Raw genomic sequence first — 16560 nt, 5'->3', positions numbered from 1 at the left:
CATATATAGAAATGAGTTTAGAAAATATTTACTTGTGAAATACTTAATACTTTTTAATTATGAAGTGATGAACTAGTTTATGTTCCAATTTCAATCAGAACATTGAAGGATAAAACATACTATTTTATTTTTATTAGCTTTTTCTGGTCAATATACTAGAATTGAGTAAGAGAAATTACTGTACAGTATTCACTAAGGTAACCTAGCCTACAGTTAGATGTGAGGTCATTTATGATGAGCAAATAATGGGTTAGGTAACAGTGAGCAAAATTCTGGAAGTTTGAGTTTGTGTGCTTACTAGCAACCACTTTCAACATTTCTGCAAAGCTAGAGAAGGTATCTTCTAATTTAAATTTATTTAAGAATTATCTGTTGTGTAATATACTGTCAACAGGAGGTCAGTTTTAAAAATACTACTGATAGCCTGAAAGACTGTGGAAAAGAAATTATTTTTTCCCCTTACACACTCATAGTTCTTATATTTGCGTTCCTGCAATTCTTATATTAAAAAACATAGGATTAGCAGCAAGAGAGTTGAAAATGGCAGAAGTTGGGAATGACTGCTATTTCTTTTTTAATTCCATCTGCATAAAGGTAAATATTGTACAATTTACGGTACTTCACATGCTTAAGCTTTTTAGTAGAATGAAGGAATATATGGCAATAATTTGCATTGCTGAATCAAAATTTACTATTTTCCCACAAAATACTTTATGTATTTAAAATCTGAAGTAAATCCTTATCATATATTTTTGATATATTGAATTTCTCTGATAAAATCTGAGATAATTTAAAATTGTTTGAAACTACCCTTCTATATGCCAGTTATATGCCCCTGGCTTTTTAATCCTCAGTGTGGCACTTTTGCCTATGTTATGGCTCCTTGAAACATCAAATTCCTAATATTGAAACATTATATGATACATCATACTGTTTTGGTTAATGTGATTCCAGTCATATAAATTTTTTTTTTTTTTTTAAATGCTGTTCCTGGTGTTTATCAGCGTTTCAAATAGAGGTTCTTTTTTTTTTTTTTTAAGAATTTCACTTTATTTATTTATTTATTGGCTGTGTTGGGTCTTCGTTTCTGTGCGAGGGCTTTCTCTAGTTGCGGCAAGTGGGGGCCACTCTTCATCGCGGTGCGCGGGCCTCTCACTGTCGCGGCCTCTCTTGTTGCGGAGCACAGGCTCCAGACGCGCAGGCTCAGTAGTTGTGGCGCACGGGCCAAGTCGCTCCGCGGCATGTGGGATCTTCCCAGACCAGGGCTCGAACCCGTGTCCCCTGCATTGGCAGGCAGATTCTCAACCACTGCGCCACCAGGGAAGCCCCAGTCATATAAATTTGAATAGTTAAATTCAGGTCACTATCAAACAGTTAAATAAATCTAATTTACCCCCTATTTTGAAATTTATTAACGAAATTACTGAATTTTCCCCTGTCAAAGTAACAGCAAATAATATCATGGAAAAAGGAAAAGAAAGTAATACAAACAAATTGGCTAAACACTAATTGAAGTTTATAAAGTTAAAATGGGAAAAAATATTTAATCTATGTGATTAGGATTAATGGATCTCAATGAAACCAAATAAGAGATGTAGAAATTCAGTGTTTGGAGCTTCATGTTCATATCAGAATGAACCCAGTGAAAGACATGCTGTGTCTGGTTTGAAGCATTTCATCTCTGCTAGGACAACTGAATGGAGTCAACTTGACTGTAAGAATGAGATCTACTTCTCTTACCTGTTACTTTAAGATTAAACCCTAGGATGATAAGAAATAATAGAATTTATGTTCCATGTGGGCAGAGAGTTTTGTCTATTTCACTGCTGTATCCTCAAATACTTAGTAAGTTCTCAATAAATAAATGAAAAAATAAAAGTAATAGTAGCAATCACAATACTTTATCTCCCATAATTTTTACAACAATCTGTGAGGAGGGCACTTTATTCCCTTTTTACAGGTGAGGAAACTGAGGCACAGAGAGGGTGAGTAGCAGATTGACTTTCTGATTATGGGCAAAATAGAGTTCAAATACCAGTTTATCTGGTTCCTGCCCACTATCCTGGACTACGAGACCTACAGATCCACCTTAAAAGGGAGAGAGACTGAAGACAGAGAGTAAGAGGGTGGGAAAAAAAATAAGGAACAACCCTGAAATACGTGTCTAAAAAAGGGATGAGTTTAATAGGATATTTTTATTCTATGTTACCCACCCTCTGCCCCAAAAGCCAATGACCTGAAGTTTTCCCAACTGTGGACCTATGTGTAAAACATATAAAATAAAAAAATAGCAGCCCTTTAAAATAATCTACATCTGCTTTTGTTGGGATATAATGATATAAATGTGTAAATGTATAGGCACAATTGTAGACCAAGGGCATATGGCATATACATGTAATGTAACATAGCACAATGTGCTAATTATTTAAAATTCCACAATAATATAAAGTTTAAGCTCCATTCACTTTCCCTATATAAATATACTTAGTATCTCCATAAACTGAGTAAGAAAACAATTATCTAATAAAAGATATGATTAATAGAGATCATCTCTACAATTAGAATATGGATGATGATTCTTTAAAAAATTCTGGCTTTCTTAAGAAAGAAAAATTAGATCCTTCTGTCACTGGATTGTGATTAAAAGTGTCACTGATCTTTTATATGTTTATCCTTAGTGAGCCATATGGATTAACTGATAACAAGAAGGAGAATTTTATCAGTGACTCATGGCGTGTTGTACTATTTAATCATTAGATTATCTTGTGTCTTTCATTAAAATTAGACTGGTTTGCTAGAATTTAGACGTTATGGCCTTGTATTTGTAGTATTTTTTTAAGTTTTAATTTGATCTCCTCATATTTTCTTTAGTTGATTAGTAATCTGTTGTTAAACACTAACATTCATATATTGAGTTTTCTATACTGTTTACTTTTTCCTTTTAGGGTTCCCAGTGCCGATTCCGACACTGTGAAGAGGCCCTTGGCAGTGACACTGTGTGCTCATTATGGAGAGAAGGAAAATGTTTAGATCCACTTTGTAGATCTAGACACATGGAAATGCAGGTAGAATTACTCAGCATCATCACGTTTGATAAAAGCATCTCCCTTCGATAATACTGAACTATACTCTTACAACACAATTGAGAAGAAATGATTTTTCCTTCCATTACTTAATTTTAGGCATTTTGCACTTTGCTCAATTTAAATTCTTAAAAAAAATGGGCAAGTATATTTTAGGAAACCCATTGCATCTTTTAAATAGCAGAGCTTAGAAACACTCAAAGCCTAGAAACACAGGTGATCTTAAATCAGCAATTGCAGTAGTTTTTGTCACATTGTGTTGTGTTGTAGCACATTGTATGTACTGTGAATATGGCATCTGATCATTACATTTCCCCCACCTCCTTTGTCTAGCAAAACTGCAGCATTTCATGCTTCTGGGAAACACAGCCTCTTGGTTGTGTGAAGATCAGTTGTATCTTTTATCACAGCAAACCTCGAAATATCAATGGATTATTTTTGCCACCAAGTAGCAGTGAGTATTTCTTTTGAATAACACGGATATACCATATTATAATCTGGTTTTGGAGTAGCAGCATAGAATGACACGTTAAATAAAGTATGACAAGGTGAGTAATGCAGTTTAACAGCCAGTGAATGATTTGGGATGGTTCTATCAAGAATCATGAGATGAAGCTTAGAATGAGCCATCAAGTAGCCAACAAAAATGTAGTGAACAAAGAGCAAGTCAAACTTTCTCTGTGTTTCTAAAGTGGATTTATTCATCTGAAAAGTGAGAGGACTACTGACCTCACTAGGTAGAGGGGAACTGTCTCAGCAAATCATCGCACAACTGGCCTCACCGTTGTGCCCTTATCTCATAGGTGGGGAGAGCAAGGGCATGCTCTGGTTTGCACACTTCTGCTTCTAGAAGAACAGCTAGATGTGTGGTTCTTCCTAAGACTTCATTTGTGGATAAAATGCAATCCCATTGTTGCAGAGTAAGTGGCATACTTCAATCCAACTAAATGACACTGAGGTTCTACTATGTGATGAACCTTAAACTAGGTTCTGGGAAGGGGATAGGGAAGACACCAAGCCCTATAACAGTGAATGGCAAGAACTTTGCTTAAGAAGTTGGGATTGTCAGGTTTTCCTGATGCTATAGCTATGCCACTCTCCTGCTGTGGCCACCATATTTCTTATGATGGAATTATTCTAGAAATGAGTTTACAGAATATCAGTCCTTTGGATTTGAAAACTTGGCTTCAGATAATCCTTGGCAAATGAATGACTAAAAATTATGTTTCTTTGTTATAGTCTTCTGGAAAACTCTGATCTCATAGCATTCATCATACATGTGATACCTTGATCAATGTTTTTCTTCACTAGACTGTAAACATCACAAGGATGGGGATCATAACTAGTTTCTTTACCAATGCTTTGCACAGTGTCTGGAGCACAGATGCTCAATAAAATTGGATGTATGGATAGATGGATGGGGACAGATAGATAACTACTGAAGGTAACCTACTGGGATGCAAGTTATTACACTTACTAAGTGGTTAACTTCATCCCATTGTTTTACATCTAGTGTGATTTTATTTCATGAGGACATTGTACTAAATTCTCTATATCTAGTGTAATAGTTTGCTTCCTAAAGGTCTATGGGTAAAATTGCTATCTTTCAAACTAATTCTTTTAGGACTAGAGGAAAACAAAGACTGCATCTCTGGGCAAAGGAAAGGTAGAGTGTCTGTGTAACAATTATTGGGCTCCCCACTATAAGACATGCCCTGGGCTAAGTTCTGTAGGGATACATTTTATTATTCTCATTTATTAGGCATAGAATCTGGATGTCAAAAATAAATTCTAGCTTTTCTGGAAGTCTCAATTTCTTCAACATGTGTCAAAACTGCTCCTGACTCTTGGAATAAGGTTTCCCCTCTCTCAATAGGGTCAAAACCAGATCCATGCACTGGGACCAAATCCTTCCCCTAGCCATTCTACCTCCATCGTGAGAGGGGATAAGCAGGCTTCATAGGCTGCTAATACCCTACTTCCTCAAACCTCCTTTCATCTGTCTACAGGGGACAAATCCACTTATGTGTTTTGAATTCACCAGGACTAATTTTATTCTGCCCTTTATTCCTGTTTATGTCAGTTTCCCTAGGGGGAAAAAAAAATACTCCTGTGTGTTTCTCCTCTATTCTCACACTAGTACCATACTCACAACACTTCTGACACCATACAAATGGGTTTTTTCCCACACCAATCAATTCTCTGTGACATTAGCTGGGTGTCCTATAATTTAATTCAATTCTGACACTAACCAGAGTTAACACAGACCCCACAGATTAATGACTGTATCCCCAAAGATTACCTTCCACTTTAGACATTAATTGCAAGTAGAAGGTCCCCAGGTTACCCACAGGCTCTGTCTAACTTGGGTACAAATTGGAGGTTTCCATGATCTCTCTCCCTGGATTAAATAATTTGCTAGACAGCTCAAAGAACTCAGGGAAACGCTTCCTTATGTTTACGAGTTTATTGTAATAGACGATGCCATAGAGGATGGCATCCTCTACTGTAATAGAACAACCAGATGAAGAGGCACATAAGGTGAGGTCTGGAAGGGCCCGAGCACAGGAACTTCTGTCCCTGTGGAGTTGGGGTGTGCCACCATCCAGTACGTGGATGTGTTCATCAACCTGGAAGCTCTCTGAATTCTATAGTTTCGGGATGTTTATGGAGGCTTCATCAGGTAAGCATGATTGATTATTAAACCAATCTCTAGCCCCTCTCCCCTTCCTGGACATGGGGGCGAGGCTGAGAGTTCCAAGCTTCTAATGCTGGCTTGGTCTTTCTGGTGACAAACCCTACTCATGAAGCTACCAGGAGCCCACCCAGAGTCACCTCATTAGAACAAAGGACATTGCCATCACTGAGGAAACTCTGAGGGATTTTGGAGTTCTGTGTCAGGAACCAGGGTCAAAGGCCAAATATTAGAACAAAAGATGTTCCCAGTGCTCTTTTTACTTAGGAAATCACCAAGGTTTTAGGAACTCTGTGCCAGGAACTGGGGGCAGAGACCAATGTATTTCTTTTCTATTATTTCACATCAGTCAATATTAGAAACCCCATCTTTCAAATGACTCACTCCTCTCCTTATTTGGCCCCTTTCATCCACTCCTCCCCAACCTTCATTATCCGCAGAATTCTTTTTCAACTTCTTCCCTGAACTTTCCCTTCATCTTCATAGTCGAGTGTAAGCGTCACTCCCCTCTCCTTCTCCAGCAGCACTCTACAAGTGGTGGCGGTTTTTATCCCCAGTTCTCAAGTACCACTTGATCTGGAGATGAGGTAGAAGGTTTCCTTGGGTCCTATTGCCAATTTCAGATTGTTCTCTATCACTTCTCCTTAAAACCATCCAGTTTGTATCTCATGCCATTATCCCCCCTCGGTGTTGCTGTTCTTTTTGCTTTTGTCTACATCTGTTCACGTCCTTCCTCCCCATTTTTCAGAAGTATGAACTCCTGGCTATAGTCACTCTAACTGTACTCCTGTGTCAATTCTTGGTGATTCCAATATGTAAGTATATGATCTACCACCCTAGCCTCTCAGTTCCTTGAACTCAATTCCTCCACTGAGCTTACCCTTCCCCATCTCAGTCACTCTCTCAGTTATAATACTCTAAATACTAATTGCCAGCCTTTCTTCCTCTGGAGGGAATGGCCTGAGCTGTATTATGGGACAGGCCAGCTGATGTGTACAGTGGTAGGGTATCACTTTTGATCTTCTGTAGTTTCTATTAAACTTGAACTGAAAAAAAAAAATCTCCTTTGTCTTAATCCATCCTCTTACAAGCTACCACCCCATTTTTTTCTTTCTCTTTGTAGCAGTTCTCAAAATAGTTATCCTTGGTATTATCAAATCCTCCCCACCCATTCTCTCTTAATCCCATGTAAATCATCCTTTTCAGCCTCTTTCACCATTGATATATAAATTATTAAACCCAGTGGTCAATTTTCAGTCCTTTCATAACTGGAATGATTAGCAGCATTTGACAGATTTGATCACTCCTCCCTCATTGATATAATTTCCTTATCTAGCTTCCAAGACCCTGTACCTCTTTGTTTTACTCCTATCTACCTAGTATTCTGTTTTTGCTCTCCCTCACTGGTTTTTCCTCTTTTCCCCATCCTCTTACATGTGGTATGTTCTAGGAGTTAGTTCTTGGTTCTGTTTTCTTCTCTGCCTACTCCCTTGGTAATCTCATCCAGTCTCATGCCTTTGATTATGATCCACATGTAAATTACTCCCAAATTTACATATCTATTCCAGACCTCTCTCTTGAACTTCAAAGATCCTTATATTCAACTTTTCACTTGGGCTCTTGAGTAGATATTTCCCACTTAACACATTCAAAACTCAACTCACAATTTTACTCCTATATCCCCAAACCTGCTATATCCATAGCCTTTCTATCTTGGTTTAATGGCAGTTCTATCCTTCTATCCTTCAGGTCAACTGAATCATCCTCAAACTCTGTTTCTCTCATATCCCACATCCAATCCATACCGAAATCCTGTTAACTCTACTGTATTTAATATATCCAAAATCCGATTTTTCTCACTATTTCTACTATTCCCACCTTGGGCCAAAACACCGACATCATTTCTTGATTGGATTACTGCAGTAGCCTAAATGGTTTTCCTACTTCAACTCTTGTCCCTCTATGTCTGTTCAAAGCACAGTCAGTGATACTCTTATGCATAAATCAGACATCACCCCTCCAATTGGTTTTCATTTCATTCAGAGTAAAATCAGAGTCCTGACAAAGGCCTAAATGACTGTACTTGATCTGGTGCCCTGTTTCCTCTCTGAATTTATCTCCTGCAGCTGTTCTACTTGCCCACTCTGCTCCAACCATACCAGTTTCCCTGCTTCTCCCTGCTAGTAGGCTCCTGCTTCAAGGGCTTTGCATGAAACGCCCTTCTCTCAACAGCTTTATGGTCAACTCCTTTACCTCTTCAAGGCCTTACTCAAATATCATCTTTTAATGAGGTCTACCCTGAATACTCTGTTTGAAATGTGGCAGCCTTCCCACTTCCTCCCTACACATTCTTCCTGGCCTTGCTCTGCTTTCTTTTGCCATTTCCCTTATCATTTTCTCAGATAAAGTATAATTTATTTCTTCACTACATCTATTGTTTGTTGTCTGATTCCTCCCTATAGAATGAACATTCCGTAAGAGTAGGAATCTTTATTTTGTTTACTGATGAATCCCAACCACGAAACATAGGTACATAGTACTACCTTTCACATAGTGGCTAATTCTATCCCAGGAAGTCCAGAAAAGTATTTATTCATGTTAAGCAGGTAAATATTTTTTCTCTGCCCGGACAGATGTCTGTGCTCTAGGAAAGAGGATTCAATTTCCAGACTAGAGGAAACTACGAAGCTCATTTGAATTATGTGTTGAACCCACTGCATCATCTGTTCATTCTAAAAATATTTCAGTACCTCAGAAGATATAATTTGATCTTTTATAGACCTAATATTTCCTAAAATATTTCCAGAGACATTTACCTACCAAGGTTCATATTAACCAAATCCGGGAAAATAAATCATCTCACCTTAGACAAAAATTAAATTACAAAGTTATACCTTTATTTTAAAATCTACCTTTATGTTTCAGTAGGTGCATGTGATTGACAAATTCAGGGTGGGATTAATGACGATTTTTTGGTAGCGAAATATAACTATTGTTTCATACATAGCACTGTGCAATTCATGTGTAAGTTTGTAGCCAGTCAAAATAAGATAAAATTTACACATTTAAATGTGTAACCTGTGAAAATTTCTAGGGCCTCTGATCAAGGAATTGAGACCCATCATGTGGTCCATATTAAGTAGGTGAGTTGGAGCCACAGCAATGCTATCTAAGTTACCAGCTGTGCTCTTCCAGAATGAGGTGTTTGCCAAAAGCAATTTCCCATTAGTTGATTTGCCATTGTCTGTTATCTTTAAGCACTAAGTTCAGTACTTGAGTCCTGCATTTTTTGTCTGGGAATATAAAACTGCCAGTTAGTCTTTATGCAATTTAAACTTTAATCTGCTAAAAAATTAAAAAAGGTTTTGGACTCTTTTGAAAAAGATTTCATTTAGGGACTTCCCTGGTGGTTCAGTGTCTAAGACTCCATGCTCCCAATGCCAGGGGCCTGGGTTCGATCCCTCATCAGGGAACTAGATCCCACATGCCGCAACTAAGAGTTTGCACGCACAACTAAAGATTCCACATGCCGCAACTAAAAAAAAAAAAGATCCCACATGTCGCAACTAAAAAAAAAAAAAAAGATTCTGCATGCCAAACTAAAAGATCCCACACGCCACAACTAAAGATCCTGCATGCCGCAACGAAGATCCTGCACGTGGCAACGAAGATCTTGCATGCTGCAACTAAGACCCAGCACAGCCAAAAAAAAAAGATTTCATTTAAATGTTGCTAAACCAGACATTTTCAAAAGAGGCCTAATCCTTCTGGTGATCATCTCCAAGTTTAAAAGCAAATAGGTGTCAAATTTAAATATAATAAAAATAAAATAAAATAGAATAAATTAAAATCTAAATTTTTAAAATTCCTATAAGAATAAGCCTCCACATTATGGAGACTTATAGTCATTAACTTACCTCTTGAATACATTTTTTTAGGATTGAGTTGTCATTGCAATTATTATTGATATATAATTTATTAAAACAACATAATTACATTACAAACTTAGAGAAATAATTACTGCACATAAAATTAGAATTTTATTGGAAAAGTATATAAACTATGAAAAAGAATGAAATAGAAATTCTAGAGTTGAACAATAACCAAAATGACAAATTATTAGAGGGGTTCAACTGCAGATTTAAGCTGACAGAAGAGAGAATCAGCAAACTAAAGATAGATCAATAGAGATTATATAGTCTGAAAAAGGTATAGAATTGAAAAGAAAAAAGAAAAATGTTGGGTAGAATTTGCCTGTGAAGCCATCTGGTCCTGGACTTTTGTTTGTTGGGAGTTGTTAAATCACAGATTCAATTTCAATACTTGTAATTGGTCTGTTCATATTTTCTATTTCTTCCTGGTTCAGTCTTGGTAGATTGTACCTTTCTAAGAATTTTTCCATTTCTTCTAGGTTGTCCATTTTATTGGCATATAATTGCTTGTAGTAGTCTCTTACAGTCCTTTGTATTTCTGTGGCGTCAGTTGTAACTTCTCCTTTTTAATTTCTAATTCTATTGATTTGGGCCCTCTCCCTTTATCTATACAATGGAATATTACTCAGCCATAAAAAAGAATGAAATAATGCCATTTGCAGCAACATGGATGGACCTAGAGATTATCATCCTAAATGAAGTAAGCCAGACATAGAAGACAAATATCATATGATGTTACTTATCTGTGGAATCTAAAAAAAAAGGGGCGGGAGATAGAAATGAACTTGTATACAAAACAGAAATAGACGCACAGACATAGAAAACAAACTTATGGTTACCAAAGGAGAAAGGGGGAGGGGGAGGGATAAATTAGGAGTTTGGGATTAACATATACACACTACTATACATAAAACAGATAACCAACAAGGACCCTACTATATAGCACAGGGAACTATACTCAATATTTTATAATAACCTATAAAGGAAAAGAATCTGAAAAAAATAGAAGTATATGTATGTATAACTGAATCACTTTGCTGTACACCTGAAACTAACACAACATTGTAAATCAATTTTACTTCAATTAAAAAAAAGAAAAAGAAAGATGAACAGAACCTCAGATAAATGTGGGACATGCATAGTGGGAGTACCAGAATGAGAGGAGGGAAAATAGAAAAAAATATTCAAAGAAATAATGGCTGAAAGCTTCCCAAATTTGATGAAAATTATTCATCTACATATCCAAGAAGCACAACAAATGCTAAGTAGAATAAACCAAAGATAGACACATCTAGACACATCACAGTTAAAAGAGTAAATGCCAAAACAGAAGCAAATTCTGGAAAGAAGCAAAATAACAATGATTTGTCACATATAAGAGAACCTCAGTATGATTAACAGCTGACTTTTCCAGAAAAAAAGTAGTCCAGAAGGCAGTAGGATGACATACTCAAAGTACTGAAAGAAAAAAAAAAAATATGTACATGTATATAATTGTATTTTGAACCTATAACATTTAGAAATGTAATATATTTGACAATAACAGCACAAAAGAGGCAGGCAAAAGCAAACCTGTATTATGGTAAAGAAATGATACCAGGTGGTAACTCAAATGAAGAAAACTAGAAATGATAAATAAGAAAGCTAATGTATCAAACTCTATAGATATGTATTTTCCTTCTCCTCTCAACTACTTTAAGAAATATAAAGTTATAGAAAGTAATAATTATAACAATGTGTTTTGGGGTTTGTAACACATTACAGATGTAATATAATATTAATAGTATTATACAGAATATACCCACAAAAATACTCAATAAAATTCTAGGAAACTAAATCCAACATTAAAAAAAGGATTTTAGTTCATGACCAAGTGGGATTTATCCCAGAAATGCAAGGTTGGTTTAACTACAAAAAATGAATTAATGTAATACACCAGATCAGTAGAATAAAGGGCAAAAAAAACCATGGTCATGGTCATCATAGTATATTGAACAAAAAGCACTGACAAAAACCAACACTCTTTCATGATAAAAACACTCAACAAACTAAAAGTAGAAGGAAACTCCCTCAACCTGATCTAGGACATATATGAAAAATCCACAGCTAATATACTTACTGGCATAACTGAAAGCCTTTCCCCTTATTCAGAAACAAGATAAGGATGTTTTCTTGCCATTTATATTAAAGCCAGGGGGATTGAGCAATAAAGCTAAATAAAAGGCACTCAGATTGAAAAGGAAGAAATAAAATGATCTCTATTTACATATGGCATGATCTTTCATTTAGAAAAATCTAAAAAACTTGTTTAAAACTATTAGAAGTAATAAATTCAGCAGGGTACAAGATTAATATACAATAATTGATTGTATTTCTATATACTAGCAATGAACAAAGTGAAGATGAAATGAAAAAAAAAATTCCACTTACAACAGCATTAAAAATATTTAGTTATTACTTTAACAAAAGAAGAACAAAACATTCAAAAACTACAGAACGTTGTTGAAAAAAATTAAAGAAACTTTAAAAATGGAAAGATAGACCATGTTCATAGATTGGTTTTATTGTTAATATGGCAGTACCTCCCAAATTGGTCTATAGATTCAATGCCACTCCTATCAAAATCCCAAATGACTTATTTGAAGAAGTTGACAAGCTGATTCTAAAATGTACAGTTGACCATTGAACAACAGGAGGTTAGGGGAGCTGACCCTCCAAGCCATATAAAATCCGAGTATAACTTATAGTTATACTCAGATAACTATAGATTCAGAGGGTTCTCTGAATCTGCAGTTCCTCCATATCCATGGTTCTGCAGGCTCAGATTCAATCAATCTTGGATTGTCAAGTACTGTAGTATTTACTATTTAAAAAAAAAAATCGGTGTACAAGTGGACCCTTGCAGTTCAAGCATGTATTGTTCAAGGGTCAATGGTATATAGAATTTCAAGGGACCCGGAATAGTAAAAACAATCTTGAAAATGAAAAACAAAGTTGTAGAACTCATACTTACTGATTTTGAAATGTAGAAATTACTACAAAACTACAGTAATCAAGACCATCTGGTACTGGCATAAAAATCAATATGTAGATCGATGAGATAAAATTGAGAGACCAGAACTAAACCTTTCCGTAAATCAATTTCTGGTCAATTGATTTTTGAAAAGGGTGCATAGACCATTCAATGGAGGAAAGAATAGTATTCTCAACAAATGGTGCTAAGAAAACTGGATAGCCATATTAAAAACAAACAAACAAACTTGGACTTCTTTATACTCTACAAAAATTAACTCAAAATAGAGCAAAGACCTAAATATGAGCTAAAATTATAAAATTCTTATAAGAAACTGTAGGTTATTCAAACCCCTCTCAGTTATGACACCAGAAAAACAAGCAATCAATGAAAAAAATGAATTGGATTTCATCAAAATTAGAAACTCTGTGTTTCAAGAATACCATCAAGAAAGTGAAAAGACAACCTACAGAATGGGAGAAAATATTTGCAAATCTTTCATCTAATAAGAGACATATCTAGAATATATAAAGAGCTCTTACAACTCAATAATATAAAGACAATCCCATTACAAAATGGACAAAGACTCTGAATAGATATTTCTCAAAGATATACAAATGGCTAATAAGCTCATGAAAAGATGCTCATCATCATTAACCATTAGATAAATGTAAATCAAAACTACAGTGAGATGCCACTCACATCTACTAGAATAGTTTAATCAAAAAGATAATAAGAGTTGACGAGGTAATTGCAATTGCATTGGTGCAATTGCTTTGGAAAACAGTCTGGCAGTTCCTCAAAAGATTAAACATAGAGTCACTATATGTCCTACTTATTCACTCCTAAGTATATACCCAAGAGATATGTCCTCACAAAAACTTGCACAACAATATTCGTATCAACATTATTTATAACAACCAAAAAAAGTGGAAATAACCCAAGTGTCCATCATGTGATGAATGGATAAATTGTGGTATATGCATACAGTGAAATATTATTTGGCTATAAAAAACACTGTGGTAAGTGGAAGGAGTCATGTACAAGGATCACATATTATATAATTCAATTTATATGAAATATCCAGAATAGGCAAATCCATAGAAACAGAAAGTATACTAGTGCTTCTGTAAGGCTGGGGACATTGGGTGGACATGAAGAGTAACTGCTAATTGGTATGGGTTTCCTTTTTTGGGGTGATCAAATATCCTAAAACTGATCATGGTGATGGTTGCACATCTCCCTGAATATACTAAAAAACATTGAATTATACATTTAAATGAGGAATCGTATAGTATGTGAATTATATCTCAATAAAGCTTTTATAAAATGTGATATTAACTTGTATTGTTTTGAATGTTCAGTGAAGCTTTTCTTTGAAGCTAATGACAAGTCTTGGGAATATGTATTGAGAATAGCTAAAAAGTTCTGTTTAAAGCCATGTTTTTCCTTCACAGTTTCTTACTAGTGCTCTCTTTTCATTGACACCACAAGACTTTTTTTTCAAGAGTGACATATTCTTTCACAATAGTCTAGAAATGGAGCAAGCAAAATTTTTCAACAAAAATTCTTAACTAGCAACATACTCGATTATGCATTTGAATTCAGAACATTCCAACCAGATAGCACTTTTTTCTAATACCACGTGTATCCATTTTCTGTTACTGTTGTAACAATTTACCCTTAACTAAGTGACTTCAACAATTCAAGTTTATTGTCTTGTAGTTCTATAGTTTAGGAATTTGATGAGATCTCTCTGAATTAAAATTAAGGTGTCTCCAGGGCTGCATTCCTTCTGGAGATTTCTGGGAGAGAATCTGTTGCCTTGCCTTTTCCAGTTTCTAGAGGTCTTCAGTATTCCTTTGTTCATGTCCCCCTTCCTCCACCTCGGAGTCAGCAATGGATAGTCAAGTCCTTCTGACACTGCATCACTGACCTAGCTTTCACTGTCACACTTCTTTTCCTAGCTCTTTTCTTCTGTATTTCTCTTCTACTTTCAAAGGCCCACCTGAATAATAAAGGATAATCTGCCAATTCTGAGGTCAGCTGATTAGCAGTCTTAATTCCTCTTTCCTGTATAACCTAATGCATACACAGGTTTCAGCGATTAAGACTTGGACATCTTTGGGACAATATTATTCTGCCTATCACAAAATGATTTTCTCCTGGTAGAAATGTGTATAAGTCAAGGTAATGGAAAAAGCCCTATGAGTTCATGGTGGTTTGATTAATCAGTAAAGGAGGATTTCTTTTTTGGGCAATGTGCTATAGAAAATTTTGGCATGGGTAAAGTAGAGCTTTATTTTGTAAAGTGGAGAAAAGGTTACTGTGAACTGAGCCTTGCTCTCAGGCAAACTAATTTTAGGGTGAAAATGGATGTGGAAATTAAGGATCTGGAATACGATAGATGGCTTTCAAATTATTGGGATGGCAAACCCACTGAAAGCCTTCCCATGACCCAGGACACCAGATAGATGATCATTGATTTGGGGCCGTGGTTTCCAAACTTGGCTGATTTTGTAATTATCGGAGACATTAAAAAATAGTATCAGATTTCTAGACTTTAATTTAGACCTGCTGAATCAGAAACTTGAAAAACAGAGAGCCAAAAGATGATTTGAAAATTTTTTTAGCTGATTCTGATAATTAGCCAAATTTGATAACTATTGGTTTGAAAAACCAAGGGAATTGAATAAGTAATGATAGAAGATACAGCTGTTCACTGGCTTTTTCTGTTATTTGCTGGTTAGTTTTGAAGGTTATAGAACATTTAAATATGACCTAGAGCTTTGGTCAATCTGACACATGTGAGTCAATAAAGGAATCTGAAAGTATTATTCTCACTTCGAAGTTATCAACCCCCAGCCATTGGATTTTTTCCTCTTTTGAACACGTATACTCTGCCATTATAAGCTATGTCTTATATGAGTTTGCTTTTGTTAAATTATTGTAATGTGATTAGTTAAGTTATTCTTATCCCACGGATGTAATGTAAGAATACAGTAATGCTTATGATCACTTTGTATTTATATCAAAGTATGATATATACCAAGTTATGGTTATAATTACTATCTAAAGTCTATGAATTAGCATATTTTCCAAACCTTACCAGCAAAATGTTGATATTTTTTTGCAAGTTAATTCAATAACCTTTCCAGAAATAAGAAGAGACACCTTTTAACAAATATGCAGTTCATCAGGAGGACAACGGTTGATCAGACAGCTTTTAACAAATATGCAGTTAATCAGGAGGACAACAGTTGATCATTGAACATGCACCAAAACGTGTATCTTGAAAAGACTGAAATGTTGCCATTCCTCTATAGATATCACACCGCAGAAAGAAACTCAGGAAGGAATTCCACCCCCAACCCAGAGTCAGGAACCTCTGAAACCTCAGGAGAATATATCACGACCCATTCACCATCCCTTAGTTTTAAAAACAAACTTTGAGGAAGAAGAGGAGGAAGAAGATGAACAAAATGGTTAGTAAACCTTTTCTCAGATTCACAGTGCACATTCAAAAACCTCATGGTATTTTCTACATATTTGTTTAACTATTAGAAGTGTATAATGTAATATATAAGGCAGATTTGGGTGAGAAAATAGCTTTCACTTTATTAAGTATATTAAATTCATTATGTTCTAATTTGTTCTATGTGTACACATATGCTTATCATTTGGATTGGAAGTTTTTTGTTGTATGATGGCTAGGAGACAGATCTCATGTTTAAAAACACACAGTTGCTTGTAGGTATACTAATAACCTGTTTTATTTTTTATAACTTAATATTGATAACATTGATTTATATAACTTTTATTATTTATATATAACTT

General features: G+C 35.4%; 1 protein-coding gene across 1 annotated transcript in view; it reads left to right on the top strand.

Moving 5' to 3' along the window:
- The first annotated feature begins 2945 nt into the window (after window positions 1-2945).
- The window catches only part of LOC309609835 (uncharacterized protein C12orf50 homolog), a 36083-nt gene continuing 22468 nt past the window's right edge, over window positions 2946-16560 (top strand). Inside the window, exons 1-3 of the mRNA XM_082351827.1 lie at window positions 2946-3065; window positions 3417-3537; window positions 16050-16208. Coding sequence (XP_082207953.1) covers window positions 3054-3065; window positions 3417-3537; window positions 16050-16208 — 292 coding nt within the window. The 5' untranslated portion in view covers window positions 2946-3053. The remainder of the gene's footprint in view (window positions 3066-3416; window positions 3538-16049; window positions 16209-16560) is intronic.

The sequence above is a fragment of the Balaenoptera borealis genome, assembly GCF_965194805.1.
Source record: "Balaenoptera borealis genome assembly, chromosome: 13".
NCBI classification, from domain to species: domain Eukaryota; kingdom Metazoa; phylum Chordata; class Mammalia; order Artiodactyla; family Balaenopteridae; genus Balaenoptera; species Balaenoptera borealis.
Note: the sequence above shows the minus strand (reverse complement) of the source record. Positions and strands in the feature narration are given on the sequence as shown.